The 23,193-nt window shown below is 40.0% G+C and overlaps 1 protein-coding gene across 3 annotated transcripts in view; it reads left to right on the forward strand.

Moving 5' to 3' along the window:
• The window catches only part of DPP6 (dipeptidyl peptidase like 6), a 515,287-nt gene that overhangs the window by 384,272 nt on the left and 107,822 nt on the right, over positions 1-23,193 (forward strand). For all 3 annotated transcript variants that reach the window (XM_054273203.1, XM_054273201.1, XM_054273202.1), the window contains exons 6-7: positions 2,801-2,853; positions 21,164-21,245. In XM_054273203.1, the coding sequence (XP_054129178.1) occupies positions 2,801-2,853; positions 21,164-21,245 (135 nt within the window). The remainder of the gene's footprint in view (positions 1-2,800; positions 2,854-21,163; positions 21,246-23,193) is intronic.

A 23,193-nucleotide genomic window follows, 5' to 3' on the forward strand; every position in this document is an offset into this window, starting at 1 on the left:
ACTTTTCCCTGCTGTGGGATTTCCCTACTGCTAAGTGAACAGCCAAATTCATCTTGATCCCAGCAGAAATTTAGTAGAGATATTAAGCAAGCACAGTCATTCTCTCAAATAGTTGTTAACTTCATTTAGTTTGCATATCGAAGAGGAAAGTTGCCATTTAATTTCTCAGAAAGACATAAAGTGATTTTTCTCTTGGATTCTTCTCTGCTTAGTACCATTGCTGGCAGAGTATTTTCCAAATAGGTTTGAAATAGTTGGGCTGAGAGGGATTTTTTAGCTGCTTGTTTCCTTAACAAGTGTAATGTTAATAATAAATATCTGATCTGAAAATATTTGCTCATACAAGTAGTTCTTTTTTTACAGAAGCAATCCTACACATTGTAAGGATTTATCTGAGAAATTTTTTTCTCCTGTGAGTAAACTCTGCCAGCTGCAAGCCTTTGAAGTCTGTATACTATAGCACAGCTGATGTGAGATATTTTAGAGTCTGGCCGAAGACCCAAGATGATGACAAATGACAGTCAGAAAATAAAAGAGCTCTCTGAGTGTCCTGCAACTTTTGTTTTCCTCAGTCCTGAGCTCTCTCAGGAAAGAGAATGTTTTGCCTCAGTCTCTAAGACAGCTCTGAGGTTCCCAGCAGATCTGTAGGACTCTGCACCACAAGCAAGGACATCACCAGGTGTCCTGTTCAAAACTCCCCTGGCTGCTTCTTTTCCCTCCAGCCTGCCACATTTTATGATTTTCTGCTGAAGGCATCTGTTCATACTCATTTTGGGGGGGCTTGTTCGTCTGTTATCTGACAACACAGCATGGTTTATAACCATGAACAACCATCCCAGCCTCAGATCAGAATTTATATATCCACATCATTTTCTCCAACCTACTGCCAGGATATTGGAAGACAAAAATGTCTCAGTATTTAATGACAATGTATTACCAGGTTTTTCAGATCTGTAGGCAGATTCAGTCTTCCAGTGCTTTCTCTTTAAGGAATTGTATCAGTTTTAGGACTTCATCAAAGCTGGAATAAACTCTAAGGCTGCATGCATCAGGCAGGTCTCAGGTATCAACATCAGAAGATTCAAGAGCTCTTTGGTATGATTGGGTGAGGATGAGAAAATGGAAATTTTTTTGACATCATCTGACACAGGTGGATCTAAAAATGACACTTGTACTAAAATAAATGCTGGCTTGTGGGGAATTCACTTGTATTCCAAGACCTTCCCTGATACCAACACACCAGAGAATCACCTTGTGTGAAGAGTCCTTATGGATCTGAATGCTGAAAGGAGATAGGATTTGGGGATGTGCCCTCATGATGTCCTTGTAATGCAGGGAGGAATTGCACAGGCAGGAAGGAAATCACATCAATCAGCATCAGTTTCTGCATTTCATAGGTAGAAATCCAGTGCTGTCACCTCTGTGCCTGTTTTTCAGGGAGCTCATGCAGTAGTGTGAGGATACAGTGTTTGGTTTGAAAGAGAGAAGTTTGATTTGATATTTGCAGGGTGCTGTGCCTTGTGCTTATTGATGTGCCTCATGTTTATCTGCCTCTTCCCTGAGAGCCCAGAAGCTGCAGGGCTGTTGTGGACAAACCCTGCAGGTTTGCCCTCCAGAGGGGCAGGGAGTGAGTGATGCTTGCTTGTGATACTGATGATGTGCTTGGCATGGCCCCTGCTGGGGCTCCCTGCACCATCCAGGACATCTCATGGTTTTTGGCATAAGCATTAAATAAATAAATAAATAAATAAATAAATATGCATGCATGTATGTATATATATATATATATATATACCTATGCAAAACAAGAGCAGCCTAGGAAAAAATAACTTTGATCAACCTTGCTTGGTGAAGAAAGTATTCAAGAAATTTCTCCTTTGTTCTCTGGGACAGGATGCTTTCTGAGAGCTGCTGGACAGCAAAAATGGTTTAAAGATTTAACTAGAAGCCAAATGAAATTTGGATTTCTAGGAGATTTATTTATTTAGTTGCATATAGTAACAGGACAGAATTTCATAAAGTATAAATTTGTATAAAATTATTCATATTTAAACCTTTCACACTGATGTCCTGACTACTGATCACTGTAAAGGACTGCTGTCACCAGTGGAAAATCACCACCTCTTCAATCACTGGAATCGACTCTACTGTTATTATTTACTATTTAGAAAACAAGTAATAAACTGTCCCCTGTGAGATGAGCTGCTGTGCAAGCTGCCCAGCTCCTCCCCAAGGTCCACAGAGCACAGACTGATATGAAGATGCAACATAGCAGGTCGTACAAACATGAGGTCAACTCTATGCCTTGACTGAATACAGTTTTATTTCCTGACTGACAGGGGCCTGACAACCCTCTCTGACATCACCAGCACCACTCCCTGCTTTATTTATGTAGAAATAAAACAACAAAACCCCCATGCCTTGTGTCTGGTTATAATGATGGAGAATGTCTCCAGCTGACCAAGGTGTCCTCATTAATGGCTGTTCTAAATTTAGCCCTTGCAGATGCTGTGTGCCCCCAGTTTAATCAAACACCTGGTGGCCATGGCAACGACACTGAGCATCTGGGTGTGTGAGCTCTGCCAAACTCCTTCACAAAGTGCAGAGTGGGAAACACAACAGCTCCAAGTGCATTCATGCATTGTTCTTTTCTACTACACATTTTGAAGTGGTTAGGAGAGCTTCTCAGCCACAAATGTTAGACTGTTTTTGCAAAAAAAAAGAGCTCTGTTAACACAGGTGGCAGTTACTAATCTCTTTTTTGTTGTTGTTTTGTCTTTTTCTTAATTTTGTTTTGCAGGTGTACCAGCATTCATATACAGCATATTATGTCCTCAGCAAAATACCTCATGGGTAAGCAATTTTTCAATGTCTTCATTTAAAAACTCAGCCATTCAGAATCGTGCAAAACAATGTGCATGGTGACAAATGGCTGCCCGTGACAGCCCTCTGCAATGGCCTGGCTTTCAGCTGCAGCCTCCACTGAGCTGTGTGCTGTGTGTGCAAAAGATGAGGAGGTCTGGAAACAGAAGTACTCAGCTTCCCCAGAGAGTCAGACTGCATGAATTTCACGTTCCAGATTTCAGGGTTTTTGTCTGGAATATAGATGTGGCGGTGTCTGGCTGAGAGCCATGGTTGGCCACTCACCAGAGCACTGGAGAGGAGAGGGCTCTGGGGAGACCTCACTGCAGCCTCTCAGTGCCTGAAAGGGCCTGGAGTGGGCTGGAGAGGGACTTGAAACAAGGGCATGGAGTGTTGGGACAAGGTTCACACTGAAAAAGGGCAGGTTTAGACTGAATATTGGAAAAATTTCTTTCCTCTGAATGTTTTGCAGCCTGACCCAGAGGAGTCGTGGCTGCTCCATCCCGGGGAGTGTTCAGAGTAAGGTTAGGTGGGGTTTTGAGCAACCTGGTCTGGTGGAAAGTGTCCCTGCCCAGGACAAGGGGTTTGAAACTGAATGATTTTAAGGTCCCTTCCAACCCAAACCATTCAATCATTCTGTGATTCTTTAGCTTTGATTAGTTGCTGTTTGTTTCCATGTATGGAACATGGAAATTAGGAGATTTCTCCCCATCAACCCTGTTAAAGCTGTAGTGTCCATGTGACACACTCCAGACTTCTTCAGTCTCTTCCCTTCCCTGCCACAATCTGCTCTTTGTTTTTTGCTTTCCTTTTTTTTGGGAGGGGGTAGATTTGTGTGTGTATGTGTGTGATTTTTTAAATTTGTTTTTGTTTTGGTTTGTTTCAGTTTGTTTTGTTTTGTTTTGTGTCGGTTGCTTGGTAGGTTGGTTGGTTGGTTGGTTGAGCTGGCTTTTTTCTGGGAATTTCCTCAATAAGCTTAGTTTTTGAAAGCTCCATCTCTCTGGCAATATATCTGAGTAGTAGCTTGTGGGCTGAAAGTGTTCAGCAACACGATGAAGCCACAGCAGGAGCACATAAGCTTTGGGTCTGCAGCATACCTGGCTAAGAGCAAGAAAGGCTTGACTGACAGCGCAGTTCTATTCCAGACAAAACAAAGGTGGAAAAAATAGAAGTATCAGGCATAGCATGTATTAGAAATGCTAAAAAATAGCAATACAGCGGTCCAAGAAGTTTTCTGCTGCTGCATGATCTTTCTTTGTCCTTGTTCCCCCCAGCTCCAACTGTGCTGTGCACCCACCTGGGGCTCCCCTTGTTTTCTGTGATTGGTTGGGCGATGGTGCAGGGAACTGAAGGGTTGGAGATGTCAGAGGAGAAGTTTCCAGCATAAAGGGCAAATCTGGAAAGTCAGAGCACACCAGAGGGCACACAGGTGTGTCAGGCATTGGTGTCCCCACAGCATGATGTGGTGGTGATGGATCAGGAGGCCATGAGATGAAGAAGGGCTGGAAGGATCACTGAGTCTCCTGTTGGTAAAGGTGTGGTTTGCAGAGTTTGGGCTTTAGGCATTGCAAACTACATTGTGCAGTGGATGTTTCATTGACCTTCCAGGTGATGATGATGCATGTGAGTGGTGGAGAGGGTAGCACACTGCCATTTCCATGGAACATGGGAATTTATCCTTACTGTGGAGCTCTCTGCATATTTTAGGGTGGTGCATGAACAAAGAGGGCCCAATATGACTTTTTTTAGTCGTTCACATCCTTCACTGAAATAAGGGAAAGAAAACTTAGTTACTTCAGATCTAGGAGGTGAGCAGTGAATGTGATGTAACAGGTGGTGAAATACATCAGCCGACAGTAGAGCCTCTGTTGGATGAAGGGATAAAAACCTCTTCATCACCTATTTAACAAGGAATATTGCTCTGGTGGATATCTGTGGATGAAGATTGTTGAGCGCAGGGCACAGCACAAGGTTCAGTTCAGTTTGACATTCCACCTTCTTGGGTGATGATGAATTTGCCATCCACAAGCAGCCATCCTTGTCCTCCACCTCTCAATAGCAGGAGTCACAAAATTCTGCGCTGAGCAGTGACCCCTTTGCCATTTTTACCAACTGTTTTCAGTTTTTCCTCCTCTGCAAGCAGGCACAGCTTTCCACCCTGTTGGTGTGTGCCCATGGCCCCTGCACAGTGTCCCTGCTGGAAACTGGCTGTGACAGTGTCCCTTTCCCTGTGCTGCCTCTCTCTGTCCTGTTCCCCATCCTCAGCTATGATGTGGAAGGCCAGGCAATTTAGAATTTGCACCCACTCATGCCCTTGCTACTCCCCTGCTGAGGCTAACTAATAAGGAAGCCAATTAACCTAATCTCTAGCATCACTTTTTAAATAACATGCCATTAATCTGCCAGCATAAATTGGTTTTTAAAGGGAATTTTCTAATTATTTTTGCCACATTCTGCATGCTCTCCAGATTCAGGCTGTGCCTGAAGTCAAAAGGAGCTCATACCAATGTTTTTCAGATTTCATTTTGAGCTCTCAATAAGTTTGACAAACCAATTTGGGAATGTCCTCAGTACCCATGTTCCCAAATGGTATTTTACACAGCACTGCAGCATTTTTCCACAAGTGCTGTTGCCAAAGTAAACTCCTCACACTGGCCCTGTATAGGACAACTAACAGATGCCACTGACACAGACTCAAAGGATCTGATTTAAAAATTAAAACAAGCCCGAGGTAGCAGAAAGGGATCACACGGCTTTAGTACCTCTCTTCTGTTCTTTCAGCTTTCTCACAGCCTCTTGGTAAATTTGGGGTAAAACCCAATACTGCTTTTGATATAAAGTTTTCAATAATCAATCTGAATTTTATTTCTATATCTTTTATTGTAAAGAAAGCAAGCAGTGCTGGGTGGCCGGGGAGTCACCGCTCCACTCACAGCACAAACCATTTACAAGTTTGGCAAAGTATATATACTGTTTTAGAATTTTATTTCTATGTTTCTATTTTATTTCTTTATTTCTAATTTTAGAATTTTATTTCTATATCTCTTATTGCAAAGAAAGCAAGCAATGCTGGGTGGCCGAGGAGTCACTGCCCCACTCACAGCACACGCCAAATACAAGTTGGGCAAAGTATATATACTGTTTTAGAATTTTATTTCTATATTTCTATTTTATTTCTTTATTTCTAATTTTAGCCTTTTATTTCTATATCTTTTATTGTAAAGAAGGCAAGCAAGCAGTGCTGGATGGCCGGGGAGTCACCACCCCACTCACGGCACACACCACTTACAAGTTAGACAAAGTATATCTACTGTTTATAAACCTACAGAGCATTTCCTAATGTGCTTGGTTAGTCCAAATCAGCAAATATCAATAAGCTGGGATCAGCAATTTCATAATCTTTCCAGGTGGTCGTTGGTTTCCTGTCCTTCTTGTGGTCATCTAGAGGGAGGCCTTACACTGATGTCTGCTGCATGATTTTGTCAAGTGCATCAAGCTTTTTATCATACAAAAGCATTTAGTTGCTTTGTTGCAATATCTCTTATCTTCACCACAACTTTCTCTATTTTATTCTAAGCACCAGTCATCTTGCTACCTCATCTCTTTCACTCCACTACACTTCTTTTATTTCAATGCTTTATTTGGTGTGGTGGTGTTCGCAGGACGAGGGAAGAGATGAGAATCTTGACTCCATGTTTCAGAAGGCTGAATTATTATTTTATGATATATATTATATTGAAAGATAATGATATATTAGAACTATACTAAAAGAATAGAAGAAAGGATTTCATCAGAAGGAAAGGGAAAAGGAAAGGGAAAGGGAAGGAAAGGAAAGGAAAGGAAAGGAAAGGAAAGGAAAGGAAAGGAAAGGAAAGGAAAGGAAAGGAAAGGAAAGGAAAGGAAAAAGGAAAGGAAAGGAACGATAATAAAATCTTGTGACTGCTCACAGTCTAGACACAGGTGGCTGTCATTGGTCATCCAGCAAAAACAATTTCACATGCTGGGTAAACAATTCTCCAAATCACATTCCAAAGCAGCAAAACATGGGGAAGCTGAAGCTTCTCAGGAGAAAAGATCCTGGCAAAAGGATTTTTCATAAAATAAGTCTGTGACAATTTGGCTATTTGGTCAGAAAGTTTCAAAACCTTCCTTTGTATCTATTTTCAAGACAGCGGATATAAGCATTTGCTGATTCCATTGCCAAAATTGACACGAATCACAAAAAAAATTTTTTACTCTTTGGCTCATTTGCCTTCTGCTGTCAGTGGCTCGTGGTTTGCTCGGGGGCTGAGACCCGCAGTCCACATTTTTCTGGATGATGTGTGCAGGGTTTGTGTCCCATTCCTTATTCCTCCTGTCTCTGGCTCTGCTCCTGCTGCTGTCCCAAAATCGCGCTGCTGGCTCCTGGTGCCACCTAGTGGAACCATCCCTGTGTTCCTGGGATGAGCGTTGTGACAGTGGTCACAGAGGTTCTTGGATGAGGGAAGAGACGAAAATGTTAACTCCATGTTCAGAAGGCTTGATTTATTGTTTTATTATATATATATATATTACATTATAACTATACTAAAAAGAAATAGAAGGAAAAGGTTCATCTCAGAAGCCAGGTAGCTAAGAATAGAATGGAAAAGGATGATAACAAAAGGCAGCTGTCTCAGATTCTGCCCAAGATAGCTTGGCCTTGATTGGCCATTAATTATAAATATCCAACATGGGCCAATCACAGATCCACCTGTTGCATTCCACAGCAGCAGATAACCATTGTTTACATTTTGTTTCTGAGGCCTCTCAGCTTCTCAGAAGGTAAAAAAATCTTAAGAAAGGATTTTCACAAAAAGATGTCCACGACAGAGCATCTCTGTCCTGCCCCACCTGCTCCCCTCTGCTGCTGTTCAGATGCAGCTCCTGAGAGCTGCTTCCAGCTCTCTCCATTATAAATGTTTTTGCAAGGTTCTTCTCATAACCCCACAGCTGCACTTTCAGCATTGCAGTTGCCAACTACTTGTAATTTATAGGTACTGAGATCCAGATGCAGGTCCAGATGTGGAACAGGGAGCTCTCCTGCAAGGTGCTGGGGAAATGTGGCACTCCAGCACCATATACAGATATTTCCTAATATTATTTAAATATTAGTTATTATTATTAATTTCATGGATTAAAGTTATTTATATTTAATAAATTAAAGTTATTTATATTTTATTAATAAAAGTTATTTTATTGATTAAAGTTAATAATATTAATTTTTTCATATTAGTCATTTACTAATATTATTTTTTATTTAATTAATAATTTTTTCCTAATTTTGGAAAATAAAAATATAGCCATACAGGCAACAACCTACTTAGGAAAGCTAGGCACTGAAAATTGTGCCTTGTGAAAATTCACTCCAATATGAATTATCTTAGTCAATCACATCCTTCACTGAAATAAAGGAAAAAAAAACTGACTTACTTCAGAGTTTTTATGGTCAGGCTGGGACTGAGCAGGGTGTTTCCCTAACCCAGCTGCAGGATTTCCCTCAGCAGTGTTTAGGTGTTTTCCCACCAGTGCATGCTGCTGGACCACTGGTGTGATCTGGCTCTGCAGGTCCTAAGCAAGAGCTAATTTTGGACAGGATATCCAAGGATGTACTTCTGTATTTAATCTCTTGCTGTGGCCAGCAGAAATGTTACATTTTCTTACAGCTGTTTTTGCATTCCACCAAATAAAGCCCAGCATAAAACATGGGGTTTTTTTCAGACCTCCCAGCACCCACTCAGATCTGCATGAACCATTTCCCTCTGCACACAGCCAAGAGTCAGGGATTGGTGCTGACCCCATTGTAGGAGCTCTCAGCACATCCAGCTGGGACTTGTCAGTGGGAGCTTCCAAATGTTCTTACCAGGATCAGGGAGAAAATCAGCAGTTTTTCCCACTCCTCACTGATTTTGCATTTGAGAAGGAGGGAATTGAGTTACTCCTAAGCAGAATCCATATTTCTTACTGGATTTACGTGTTGGGCTCAGAGGAACACGGCAAGCGCAAACAGGAGCTGAGCTCAGCTCCTCCTGCCTGCACTGCCAGGGATTTCACAGGTCTGGAAAATCCTGCACGAGTGCCCCATGCTGAGCCCCAGTAACTTCAAGAGAAGTCCCAGGAGCGGAGTGAGTGCACAAAACGTGCTGGAGATCCACAGAAGTGATAACAGGGAGAGGAACTGAGCCAGTGCTTCACTGTGAGTAAATTTTCAAAGTGCTGCCTATAGATCTCTGTGCAGAGCTCCCACTGTTCTTCCTACCTCCTTTTTTTATTTTTTCTATTCACAAGCCACTGTCAGAAAATAAATGGACTTTAAAGTTAATTAGAGAAAACTTAATCAGTTCTGTATGTATCCTATTGTACACTTCAAAAGACAAGAAGTTTACCCTTGCCCGTGTTCCCATTTCCATGTTCACAGTAAAAAGAAAATGTGATTCATTATTTAAAATCACAGATAAAAGAACTTCAGGGAACTGAATTTACTTCAGAAACCTGCCCATTTGATCAAGTCTGTTCTATTTTATTTTCATCTGGCCTGTTACACATCATCTCTGTAGCACTAAAAAAATCCTGTGCCTCAGTGCCCCCATCTGCAAAGCAAGAAGAGAAATTGTACCTACCCAATAGATGAAAAATGTGATAATTGTTGTACAGACTGCTGCACAATTTCACTCTAACATCTGTAAACTTGCACTAGTGCCCACATTTTATTTTAAGAGGAAAAAGTACAGTATTTAATAAAACCTGTTTTCAGCTAATTAAATTTTACTTACAGCAGATGAATATTTTCCCCCAAGAATGATCTTTAGAGGTTGAAATAAAATCGTTATGAAAAGTTATGTAAAACCAAATGAAAATGTGAAATTTCTTAAATAAGTAAAAAAAATATATTCTGTAGTTCATGGACAGCCTGCTGTTTCTACTCCTTCTCTCTCCTCCCTTTCTAACAATTATCATTGTATAGATTTTATCACATTTTGAGATAGTTTATAGAGTTAATTAGGGCACTTCTGCACAGTGTAGAGAAGTTCTCACTATAAATAAGAACATCCTCATGATGTCAGATGCTTTTTCAGTTGCATTTTGACAACAGATGAATATTTTCCCCCAAGAATGATCTTTAGAGGTTGAAATAAAATCTTTATGAAAAGGTATGTAAAACAAAATGAAAATGTGAAATTTGTTGAATAAATAAAAAAATATATTCTGTAGTTCATGGAGAACCTGCTGTTTCTACTCCTGTCTCCTCCCTCTCTAACAATTATCATTCTATAGATTTTATCACATTTTGAGATAGTTTATAGAGTTAATTAGGGCACTTCTGCACAGTGTGGTGGCTTTTATGCCAGACTATAAATAAGAACATCCTCATGATGTCAAATGCTTTTTCAGTTGCATTTTGACAACAGAAAACTTGGAATGGTTACATTTGGTAGCTTGATGGTGGAGCTTGACCTTACATCCTCTGATGTGGACAGGAATTTTTCATCTGAGTTTGCAGGCATTTGGCTCAAGCCCTGATGGAGCTGTTTGGCTTCTCGCTTTTTATAATCTCCTGAATTAAACACTCTGTAAATCACTGCAATAGTGGTTAAATCACACACCAGCTTTCTGCCTATGAACTCATTTTGGGCCTCTTTGAAAAGAAAGAGCCAGCATTTCATTAGGCAAAGCTGCTATTTGAGCATCACTCAGCTCCAAGCTGTGGCAGGTTGAAAGCAGCTCAGCCTGGGAGGCAGCTCAGGAAGGACTCTTGGCTGTGCTGGTGGGAGGAAATCCACTTCAACAGCTCAACACCACATCATTCCCCCAGGGGATTTGCTGCTTGCTCACCCATGCAGGTCACTGCACAGTTTTGGGGTTTTTTTTATTAATGTGAAATGTTCCTTTCTTGTGTAGGCAAAGCAATTCCTACCACACATTTCTTTCTTCCAGAATCAGTTGTGATGTGGGTGGACACCTTAGAAACCATGTATAGTGATAATAATAAGGAATAGTCCCCTGAGGGGAGGATTTGATATTAAGAATTAGAGTAATGACAAAAAAAAAAAAAAAAAAACAACAAGAAACATGGGTAATTAATAGTTAGACACTTAGCACTTGTTACAGAAAAGGTCAAGAGCTTATGGCTCATCAAAAAAGAAAAAAAAAAGGAAAAAAAGGTTTGAAGCAAACTCTCCTATTGTGATTTTCTGAGACAGCACCCTCTTAAATGGAGGCAGGGCTCCTATTAAAGTCTAAATAGTGAATAAAATGTGCTTCACTGGTGAGAAACACGTCTGCAGATGGAAATGGGGGATGAATGAGATGGGATTGGAGATGAATGAGCCCCCTCTGGACCCCAGGCTGTGGTCAGCCCAAAATTGGGGGGCTGCTGCCAGCACCAAAAATCAGCTCCTTGCCATGGGTATTCCTCCTCTTTCATGCTCAGTAATGTTGAGTTAGTGCAGAGTTTTGGCAGAAAAAGGAAAAAAGGTGGATGAAAGGGAATTTATAAGATGATGGTGCACAGCGCTGACTAACCACAGCCTGTACAGTTGTTGCTTCCATGAATCGCCTTCCCAGGAATAAAATTGTAGGTGGATTTTCACAGTGGGAATCAGGAATTTTTGTTTGCGTTTTTGCCCTGATGTTCAAGGTGCTGGATGGAGTTTCCACTGGGATTCAAACAAGAAACACAGGTTTCCCCAGGGAGCTGCTTTTGCTCCGCTGCTGTGGGACTGCAGAGCCACCCTGCAGGGTGAGCCTGGGTTATTCCTTGCTGTGGCTGGGTGATAAACTTTCAGCCCATTAAACACTGTGCTGTTTGATTACACAGGACGAATAATGTTATCTTACAAAAATTAGACTTGATTTGTTTGTGGCCATGTGAAAAAAGTCAGTTTTGAGGACCCAAACCTGCAAGATTATGGGAATTTTCTCACTGTTGTGGGGTTTAATGGGTCCTGAGCTCAGATCACATGGTGAGGGCTACACAGGGACCTGTGCCAGCCACTGAGGACTGGACACTGCCCCACCTCTGGGAAATATGTAGCCATCCATGCCACAGCTCTTGTGCACCCACCATGTCCTGGGGCTCCCTGTTCTTTTTCATTGGTGCTGTGACCGCTCCTCAGGTAATCACTAACCAAATTTAGTAGTCTAAAAATGCCCTGTTATTTAAAAATGGGCATCCTGAACCCCTATGGAGCTCAAAACATATGGGGAACAAGTTTATGGGGATATTTTGGAAAGCAAGAGAGGACCTCTGGGTGGGAAATGGATGCTACAGACAGAATTTTCCTTGGCACAGTGACCACTGAGAAAATCTCTTTGTGGCAAAGGTGTAAAATACCTGGCTGATAGCCCAGACTGTGTCACTCCAGCCCTGATGCCTCTTCAGCCTTTACCCTGACATTTACTGAATGCTCCACTAGAAATTTGAGGAGATAAGACTGGAATAGAAAAAGTTGCTTTGCCGTGTCACACATGAGAAGGTGATAAGAGAAATGAAGGGACTTTCCATTTGCAGATCCCTGAGGGCAGAAGTTATATGTAATATATGTTATATATGTTATGTTATATATGTTATATATGTTATATATGTTATATATGTTATATATGTTAAACTCCCTCTCAAATGGAAATATTCTCTCTTGTGTAGCTACTTCAGGTGTCTCCACTTTGGGGCAGAAGTGCAGAGCTAGAGTGGTGCTTTTGTCCTCTGAATAAGGAAAGTACTTTGCCACCCAAAAACCAGTCCAATTGTGGTTGGGTGGTGTGTAAAAGTGATCACATCACTGTTGATAAAAAATGGAAATAATGGCATAAATAAATGTATGCCTTGTTAATTTTGACTGGTGATGACACAGTCTGTGTGGGGAGAGGCTGTTTAGAAAGGTGTCTTGTCACTCTAGGACACAAAGCAGAAAGACGCGGACACTGGATTTTCTAAGGCAAAAAAGAGAACTTTTAATTTCTGACTCTAACGTTTATAGATTTCCAAAAGTGACAGTGGATTGAAGGGTGACAATGCCACCTCTCCAATGACACTGGATAAACCAACCATTAAATTTCTCATCTTCAATAAAAGAATTCAAAACAATAAGTTATTTACATAAAGTGAGTGAGAAAGTTCGTTACAAGAATGTAAACATCAGAAGTCTTAGAAAATCTTTAAAAAAACAGGGTGACAGCGTCTCAATACCCCTGAGAACCTACACACAAAACTCCAGGGCCTCCTGACATGAGTAGAAATAAGATTTGCTCAAAGACTTAGCTTTCAAAAAGAAAACAGAGAATATTGAGTCATTCTGGTTTGAAACCAAGTAGCACAGGCTGTTGAATTTTAGAGCACAAGCCCAAGAATCAATCTCTTGCCCAATTAGAAGTGTGACCCAGGGAAGTCTCCTGGTAACGAGGCCCTTCTTCTGTCTCTGGTGATAGGAGATCATTTCTGTGTCTCATTTTATGTACTAATAATCCCAGATTGCTCTCTGCAGGCATCACATCACTGTGCCATATTTTTATTAGTGTTTGAAAGTCAGACAAGGTCAGCTGGATGGAAAATGCTACGGTTTCATCACAAACATCCTTTCCTGTGGATTGGCAGAGTTGCTCAGAAGAACCACACTCAACCCAGGCTCATCCAGAAGATCTTCCCAGTTCATTCTTAAATATTTCAGTGCTTATCAAGTTGTTTCTCTTTAACTTGCATTTTTTCCCCCATATTTTGAATAGCTGATCTTTGGCTAGCTGCAATTCTGACTAGCCTTCTTTACAGCATTCGTATATTTTGATTTCTATTTTTTCATGTCTCTGCTGTGGACAAATACTAATGAAACCCTGGTAAATCCAGGGTTTACCTCATGCCTTGCACAGTGCTGAGGTCAGAGCTGACTGAGAAAGATCTACAGAATAAAAGAAAATTACACGACCAAGAGAAAATTGCTTTTAAGTGGTTGCATTTATCACCTGAGTGCTATCGCCTCTCATTGTCTCTTTAGGAGACAAAATATTACTCCAGTAACAAAAGCTCCATTTAAAAATACAGTAAAAATTCACTCTGTCTACTGTGATTTAGAGGGGTCACATGAGAAACATGATAATGTCATCATTTTAAAAGTAATGTTACCAGTGCCCAAGGTCCATTTCCACTGTTTGCTTACTCGGGGAAATGCAGAGTTTTTGATCAATGTTTTGCAGCCTCCATCAGTGCAACTCAGGGCTCTGTACCAGTCTCTCATACACTTTTAAATCTTTTTTTTTTTTTTAGGCTAGAAGGGCAGGTCCATGCCATCATTTTATACCATTACCAATGGAAGTTGGAGGCTCCTTTTCAGACAAGTAATTGATTTTTGTGTCATTGTTCATGGCAGGGGGGCTGGGAATAAATTATTTTTAAAGTCCCCCCAATCCAAACCATTCTATGATTCTATGATTTTAAGGTGGTATTAGTGAAGTTCAAGGTTTTACAGGCTCAGTACCAAATATTACATTGATGGAGGGTTACAGACACAGGCAGACTATATTAAAAAAAGACCTCTGAGCTCATAATTGTTGGCCTGAATCCAAAATAATTGCCAAATTAGAGACAAATGCTTTAGATTCCCTTCTTTTTAGATTTTATACACTAAATCCATGGAATTCATTCATCCTGGAAAAAATGGTTGGTGAGCACTGATGTTTTTAAGAGCAGCTGAATGAATTGATATGAATCTGCAGTTTAAATTAATAAATTCAAATTACTTTCATCTCCTCCTTCTACTTTTGTTCATTGAGAAGAATTTTTTTTTTTTACATTGCTGTAAAGAAAATGTTTGTGTGTGAGTGAGAATTAAATATTTAATAGTGGTTGAGCCTAGATAAATGGAAGAGCCTTTCCCATCTAATTAAGCACTTTTATTAGAATTTCACGAGGGTTCTTTTAGTTGCATCTTCTAAGATTATGATTTCTTGATTATCTATTCTGGCAAGCCTTTATTCCCATTTGTATGATATTTTATTTTATCTCACTGTGAGTCTCAGCAGGGCTCTGTATCTCCTGGGGAGAAATTTTCTTAATGGCACCTGTCTTCTCTTCTCCTTGGTGAATTTTGAAGTAAACAAGTCATTTAATAGTGTCAAGTCATTAAAAACAACTCATTAAAATGGTGTGTGTGCTACTCATGGAATTGCATTCCTGCCTCTTAGAAATCTTCCTCTCTTCCTCCATACCCTTATCTATGGTTCTTTGTAGATTTATTAATTAACCTGTATGTTTTACATCCTTTTATTTGGGTTTGCAAATTTCCTCCTGTTTGCTTTTTTTCCTCATCATGCATCAAAATCTCTTAAATACTAAGAAGTTTCCAGTTTTTTATTGCCCTTCTGAATTTATTCTTTATTTTACTCTCTATTTTCTTTCCCTTTTTCTAAGGAAGAAGAAATCTGTCTTAGCTGCTGTCAGATTTTATGTTATTAGAGGTAGATGTGAAGACATTGAGTTCTGCTTCTGAGACAGATAGTTTAGGTAGATAGTTTTTTTATACTTAACCATAAAAAATGCTTAAAGTACTGTGAGCTGATGTCCTTAGGACTGTTGTCTTCCAAAATATTCAGTCCTGGCTTGATGCAGATAACAAGAGGAGATATTTCTGCCGTCCCCACATGTTTTTGTAGCTGTCTTTATTTCTTCAACTTTTATAAACTAATTACATGTAACGTACTAATTACACAACTAATGTTTTCCAAAATTATGACATAGTGAAGTAAGAAGGTTTAAAATTTTTCCCCAGTAAAACATATATACATAGTTTATATCATTTCCTTAGAGGATGGACATATCAGAGCAGCCTGTGCTGAAAACTGTTGCATTTTTGTACACAGTGACAGCATATTCAAAGAATTTCCATACCAATCCTGTTGTTCTGTATTTGAAAGTAAAATGAAGTTATGAAAACAGACCTTAGAGCAGCAGCTTATACCATACCCCAGAATTTGACTGCTTTTATCAGTTTCAGACATTTTGAGTCTCACCTTGTAAAATATTCTTCTTGAAGTAAAGGGAGCCACTCCCTCAATTACAGTGGAAAATTTCTGGGTATTTTTAAGGTGCTTTTGAAAAACTTTATATAGAAGAGTTAATCATGTTTATGCTCAGAAGGAGAACCAGAGCCACAAAGTCTCTGAGGGAAATTTGCCTTCTTTAGGAGAAAATGCCAGAAGAGGGAACAGACAGATATAAAAATTTCAGCAAAAACCAAGACAAACTCTTTTAGACAAGTTCCTCATTAACCAAAGTAATTTTTAAAGTCAAATGCAGGTAACACATGATTGATTGGTTTGTTTTATTCCACATCTTGTTCTGAGCTCAACTGCAAGCCATGATGACTTGGCAGTCAGCACTTTGCTTGCACTCAGGAAATTTCCTTGTTTGGAAATTTTGAGGGGAGACTTTTTGGCAAAAAAACCCTTCACTTAAATGAGCAAATTTCCCAATTTATTACTTCTGAAGTGGTTTTTGAACATGGTGCTGAGGTCATGCCCGTGTCTGGAGCAATTTAACAGCCTCTGGTCCAGACAATGTCATTTTAATGTGGAAGAGTTTATGTAGCACCTGCTCCATCTTCTGTCTGGTCTGAAATGTACTATTCCCTTCTTTCTCAGCTATAAGATCAATCATTTTAAAAGTGGAAGGAATAATGGCAACAGTTTAATAAGGTCTTGCCAGTTCTTTGGCCGGAAATTAAGATTAAGGTTCTTTTTTGGGAGGAAATAGTGAAAATATTGTGAAGATGCAGTGAACGTATTTCTTCATCCAAACCAGGAGCCAGAGATGTACAGACTGCCTTCAGAATTGCCCATTTCCAAGCCAGCATCCTGCACAAATGAGCTCACAAGGGACAGGCTCAAATCCAAACAAGCCCTAATTATGAGGGTCTGTGAGGAGCACTGCCTCTTTGGAGAGGCTGAGATGACCCATAATATTGATTGATTCGGGGAAAAAAGTACAGAGGAATTCTAAGCAGGCTGTTTTGGAGGAGAAGGAAGGGTGTAGCTGTGGAGGGCTATAGCTTAATAGGCATAACATACTTCCCAGAAGAAGCTGAGTGGCATGAGATCCCATTTATCTGTAAAATGGAAGAGTGCTCCTGGCACACAGGTGTGCATTTGGCCTGATTCCCCTACAGGAATTAAACAAAGGAGAGTTAAATGCCTAGAGTAGCATGGGATAATTGGAAATGTGGCTGATAAATGCTCTCCAAAAGGGTTTTTCAGTTTGAGGATCCCTAAGAGCTTTCTCAAAGAGAGCATCACGGAGTTGTGCCAGTCCTGCCCAGAGCAGCTGTGCAGACAACTCTCCCTCCTCCTTCTCTTTCTAGCTAATAAAATAGCCCAGAGAAGTTAACTCATAGTTAGTTAGGACACAATTTGCCCAGAGAACACCTGGAAGTGTTCAAGGCCAGACTGGATGGGGCTCAAAAAAACCTAGGAGAGTGGGAAGCATCCCTGCCCATGGCAGGGGGCTTGGAATGAGATGATCTTTAAGGTCCTTTCCAATCCAAAGCTTTCTCTGAGTGAGTCTTTGATAATGGATTTGTATCTGTGAGTCCTTGATGATGGGTTTGGAATGGGTTGTCTGGGGCTACCAGAGCAGGATTCCATGCATATTCCACCATGGACGATGCCCCAAATGGAGCCCAAATACATGTGTGGGAATTTGATCTTTGACAATGAGGTTCTCAAGTGAGGGAACTCCATTTCCATGCAACCTTTGGGCCTGCTGACAGCACAGGTTCCCCTGGCCGCTGCTGGTGCAGCCCAGCTCCAGGTGACTCCTGTGTTGCAGACATCTTTTTATGAAAATATTCTCCTTAGATTTTTTCTTCCTGAGAAGCTGAGAGGCCTCAGAGACAAAATGTAAACAATGATCATCTGCTGCTGTGGAATGCAACAGGTGCATCTGTGATTGGTCTCATGTGGATGTTTGGAATTAATGGCCAATCACAGAGAGTCTGGGACAGCTGTCTTTGTTATTCATTCTTTTCTATTCTTAGCTTAGCTAGCCTTCTGAGAACCTTTTCTTCTATTCTTTTAGTACAGTTTTAATGTAATATGTATCATAAAATAATAAATCAAGCCTTCTGAAACATGGAGTCAAATCCTCATCTCTTCCCTCCTGCAAAGACCCCTGTGAACACGGTCACACTCCTGTGGTTTCTCTGAAGCCTGGGAGATCAGGCTTGGCCAGGAAAATCACCTCAACCCCCTTGCACATGGTACTGAACTTTGCTACAGGTGGGTGAGTGAGTTTGGCTATTTCAGGGAAGAAAATTCTCCTCAAAAGATGAGAAACAAGCCAAAATATACCAAGATGAATATTGCATCACTCAGGAACATTTGTGGGGGACAACTGGGATCTTGGTCAGCTGTCATAGCCTGTGATAGAAGGGAATAAGTCACAGCATGAGGATGGATGTACACAAGATTATGCTACAAAAGAAGCTTCCCAACCATATGAAGCCACTTAGAAAAGACTCGGGAGATGCAACTCTGTTTTTCCTTGGCTATACCCAGGAATGAGAAGATGACTTTATTTTTTGTTTTTGTCTGCAGCACAGCTCTTTTCTTTTCATTCTGCCTTATCAGCTACCAAAGCTGGTTTATGCAGCATTTTTCACTGTATTAGAGGTTTCCTCTTCTAAAAGATGATGCAATGAGCAGAACTGACAGGACTTGTGTGTGCTCTCGTCTGAATTATTTGCTGTAATTGGCACGTCTGTCCCTTAGCTCCACCTGTGTTATCTGAAGCATTACAGCTTTAAATTCTTACAATTTGTATAATCTGTTTATTTAGGGATGGCATTTCCCCCTCTATTTGTAATTTCTTGCTCTTCTTCTCACAATGGGTAAAATAACCCAAGAACTAGATATTTCATTCGACAAATAGTGAAGTGCTATTTTTTCTCCCAAAAGAGGTTTTGATTTGATTCACTGTTTTTCTCTTTTCCTTCTACCCTCAGAGGTTACTCTCTGTTAAGATAATCAAGACAGCTAACCAGAGAGATTGATTCCTAACAGGCATATCTGACTGGAAATTTAAGCAGCTAACACACACAATGCAGAACAAGTGGTGTGGTTCATCTTTCTACAGCAAAGGGAATTTTGTGGCTGCTCTCAGTATGAGCACTTTGAGTTCTCTTATCCATACCTTACAAAAACGACTTTAGGCTGCTCACAAAGACACCTTCTAGGTAAAAATCATAATAAAAGACACAATTTTGCTCTACAGGCAGCAGCTGTGGATGACATTTTGCATGTAGAAATGAAAGCTTTCTGAGCACCTTATGGTGCACTCAGGCTTTGAAGTGTCAGTGCCTCAACCATCCCCTCTTACCCCTCCACAGCCTCTGTTCATCCCATCTCCATCAAACCTCCAGCTTTACTGTGAGGGTTCCACCTGAGGAGTGATGGAAGGAGGAACCTGTGGCCATCAGGGTCCCCACCTTGGGTCTGCCCTGATCCTGGCTGGCCTTTGAACGGCTCAGAGGAAATGAGGGTGGGAAGATTGCACAAAATCAGTTCTGAGCATCCCTCTTGCTGCTGTGCTGTCCTTGCTCCAACAGCCCCAGTGCAAACAAAGGACCAGCCCAGGGACTGTGACTGGGGTTCTGCACCAGGCCCCAAAAAGGCAATAAAGATGTGAAAAATGCGTCTTTTATGATTGGCTTTTTGCAAATATTAAAATTAATATGATATGTGCTGTGTTAGAAAGTTATACTGTATTAATTCTCTTTTAGTTTTAGGTTATAAAAAAATGTTAAAATACAAACTATGCCATGTAGGATACTCTTTTTTAAAAAGAAAGGACTCACACTGATATAGCAGCCACAGGGCACCTAAATCTATCAAAGAAAGGGAATTTATTGCCCTCTTATCAGGAGAAACGAACTTCTTCCTGCCTCGCTCAGTCCTGGATTAGGATTATGAGGAAGAAGCTGACACTGACCAGACAGAATCCTATGTTTGAATGGAATTTTATTTATCATGAGATGTATGAGTATGCAACTGGTTATTGCTTTTAAGGGTTAATCCTCTGTTAACATGGGTTCTTTTTTGGGCTTATGCTGCCCAGAAAAAGGTACCTGGACATCCATAACTGTTTGTTTATATTGTCTCATATTGTGCTAATTCAAATTGTCCAAAATCTTTATTACTCTAATTATATTGCTATTTTCATAACCATTTTATTACTATTAAACTTTAAAACTATTAAAATTTGAAAAAAAATTGTTTGCGTTTCTCACAAAGAGAATTCACTTTGTGCTGAATTACTGCATGCAGTTCTGTTCTGTTTTGAAAACATGCTCTGCAAGACACTGTGCAAGGCCTTTTGCTTAAAGGCCGGGCAGGATTGGGCTGTTTTCTCTGGTTTTTGGTGATGTTGGCCTCAAATTGCCTTGTTATTCCTGTCTGTGGACCAGTGATGATAATAGCCTTACTTTTTCAAGCAGTTTGAGATCTTCTAATGAGGTCCATTTTATACAGGCTTTATTAGAGTTCTTGTTTGTAGGATGTTACGATATACAGGGTTGTTGCAATGTGACTTCAGAATATGTAATGTAATTATTTGTGCTGAGTATAAATACAGTTAAGGCAATGCTATCTATGCTGGGAGAAAATGACATTATGCTGCTTTGACATTTACCAAAAAAGCCTCCTTTTTCTATATTGCATTTGCGGTGTGTCACTTGTGTTCTGCTACAAAATGAGGGTAATGGATGAAAGAACAAGAAAAGCATTTTGATTTTATTTTCAAAAAAAAAAAGTAGATATTTTGTGTTAATAGGAGTTTTTCCATTTGAAGCCAGGCTATGTATCAGTTGTCATAAAGTTGCCAATCTTTTCCATCATATTCAAAGGAAATTTATGAGGCAAAAAAGTCTTTGGGTGCAGAAGACAAAATTTTATTTTTCTTGTGGCAGTAGGATTAAAATATAGAATTATTATTTATCCTTTGTGGACATGATCAGAGTTGATAAATACAATTACACTGTTTGCCATCCCTGAACTAATTCTTAAGGCTTAGGCGACTCAGCAGTGGAACTAATATGTTCAGCTTCTTATTAATAAGAAACAGAAATTGTCACTTAAATGCTTGACCTTACCAACACTTGCTAGTGTTTACCTTACTGTTAAAAATCTGCTGAAACCTGGTTGAAAGGCATCTTACAAGTTTGTGGTGTATTTCCAAAGCACACCTGTGCAGCAGCTTAAACAAGGGCATTTCTGAAGCTGAAATCTTATTTTTCTCTTTTTGCAGGGATCCCCAGAGTTTGTATCCCCCTGAGGTCAGCAATGCAAAGCTTCAGTATGCTGGTTGGGGTCCAAAAGGGCAACAGCTGGTAAGAGAAAAAACAAGTGTGCAAATGCATTTAGAGACCATGCTGCTATTGCTTGGAAGTAAAGAAATAATAATTTCTTTTCTGAATAGTTTCTTGAAGCCTGTGTGGTAGCTTCTAGCAGTTATTTTATGATTGTTCTATCATGTAATTTATTTATAAAATTCCCAAATATATCCATTCACTGCAAAGTAATCGTGTCTAAAAATGCAGAGAAAGAACAGTTCATGAAAGCTTTTTGAGAGGATGCACCTGCTTCTCCCAGTGTTGGACATAGGACAGATTATAGAGATAATAGTTTGATTTATTTAGCATCTCATTGCTTCACAAGGGCATCTTCAGACTTGCAAACTTGGCTCTGGGGATATGTTAATATTAGCAGCCCCATTTGGAGAATGCATCTCTCCAGAACAGAGCTGCCCTGAATTTGCCCTGTGGTTGTTTGCAAAATAGACAGAATTAGAAGAGGATCCTGGAAAGTTTTCAGAGCTGCTTTAACCACACCACTTGTCAGGGATTCATTGTATTTAATGGAGCTGTTCATGCTGCAAAAATCTTAAAATCCCCAGTATTTTACCCCTCAGCCACTGCCATCCTGGATGTGCCCAGTTTTCAGAGCATGTATTTCCTGGCCAGATCCCCTGGCTTCATTCCCTGGTGCAAATCCAATATCAAGTTTTTCTATATTCCAAACATTCTCTCTCTACCATAACAAGAAATGAAAAAGTGGCAACTTCTTTTTTGATATGGAAGCTTTACACCAAGAAATGAGCTTTGAAAGCTCATTATAAAAGAAAATCTGGCATCGATCTCCTGTTCCCAGTCCTCTCTTGGGGACTGTTTGTCTGTGTCCTTAACTAGATTGTTTTAAATTCTGTAATTTAAAAAAAAATAAAATAAAAAATAGGAGTAATTATCATTGCAAGCCTGAAAATCAGGTTGGAGAAAACAGATTCAGGAACAGTTAAGTCCTTCCTCCATCAGGAGGCTTTCCTCCTCCTCCTGCTCCATCAGGAAAATTGTGTTTGAGAGTCATTCACCCCAGATCTGATCAGAGAGGGGAGTCTCTGTGCAAAATGTTTTCTGAAGAGCTCTTTGCCTTCACTGCACACAGCTGGGGGACCTCACACATCAAATTGTTCCAATCCCCCCCCCACGTGCAGGGAATACCTTTAGGACCTAAAAAAGAAAGCCAAAACATTTTTCTCTTCCCTTCTCACTAGCTCAATTTTAAGTCAAACAGAGCTCCACAATATGTAACAAAAACTACATTTTATAATTAAAATCTAATATTGAGCATCATTTGTCAATTCTCCACCCCACAAGTGAATCTTCCTTCCTTTTACAGAGTTTTGCTGTGAATTGTGTGTCCTCAGCACCTGTGGTCACAGCTCACTGCTCACTCACATCATGCTCATTTTGCCAAGCTGCAGGGCTGCACCTGGTTCCCACCTTGGAAAGAGAATCTAAGGAGATTTTATACCAAAACAAAGAAAAATGTTCATACCAAAATAAACAAATTATATCCCCAACAGGAGAGTGTGCACAGTCCAGGAAAAAAGTCTTTTTTACAACCAACTATAATTTAACGTTGAAGAGGATGATACTAATTTCCATCATATTTTTTAAACAATTTAGAATGAAAACTCAAAGCCCTAGGAATTCCTGAAGACATCAAGTTTCATGCATGTTCCTTCTGTGGGGTACATGCTATATATATATATATATATATATATATATTTGGTACCTTTAAAAATCCCTTTGTTGAATTCCATATGAATCTCAGAAAAATCTTGCTACAGCAAATTTGTTCTGCATGCTTATTTTTTCCTTTTTTGTTTTGTCTTTTTTTGTCTTTTTTTACTTCAAGATTTGCAAAATTATTGGCCTGTAATTGAGCTCTATTCCCTGATCTTGTATTTGGAATCAGGGCTGGTGAGGAGCAACTCAC

Source organism: Melozone crissalis, unplaced genomic scaffold, assembly GCF_028551555.1.
Source record: "Melozone crissalis strain CALT ecotype California unplaced genomic scaffold, PUWL_Pcris_2 ptg000016l_1, whole genome shotgun sequence".
Classification (NCBI taxonomy): domain Eukaryota; kingdom Metazoa; phylum Chordata; class Aves; order Passeriformes; family Passerellidae; genus Melozone; species Melozone crissalis.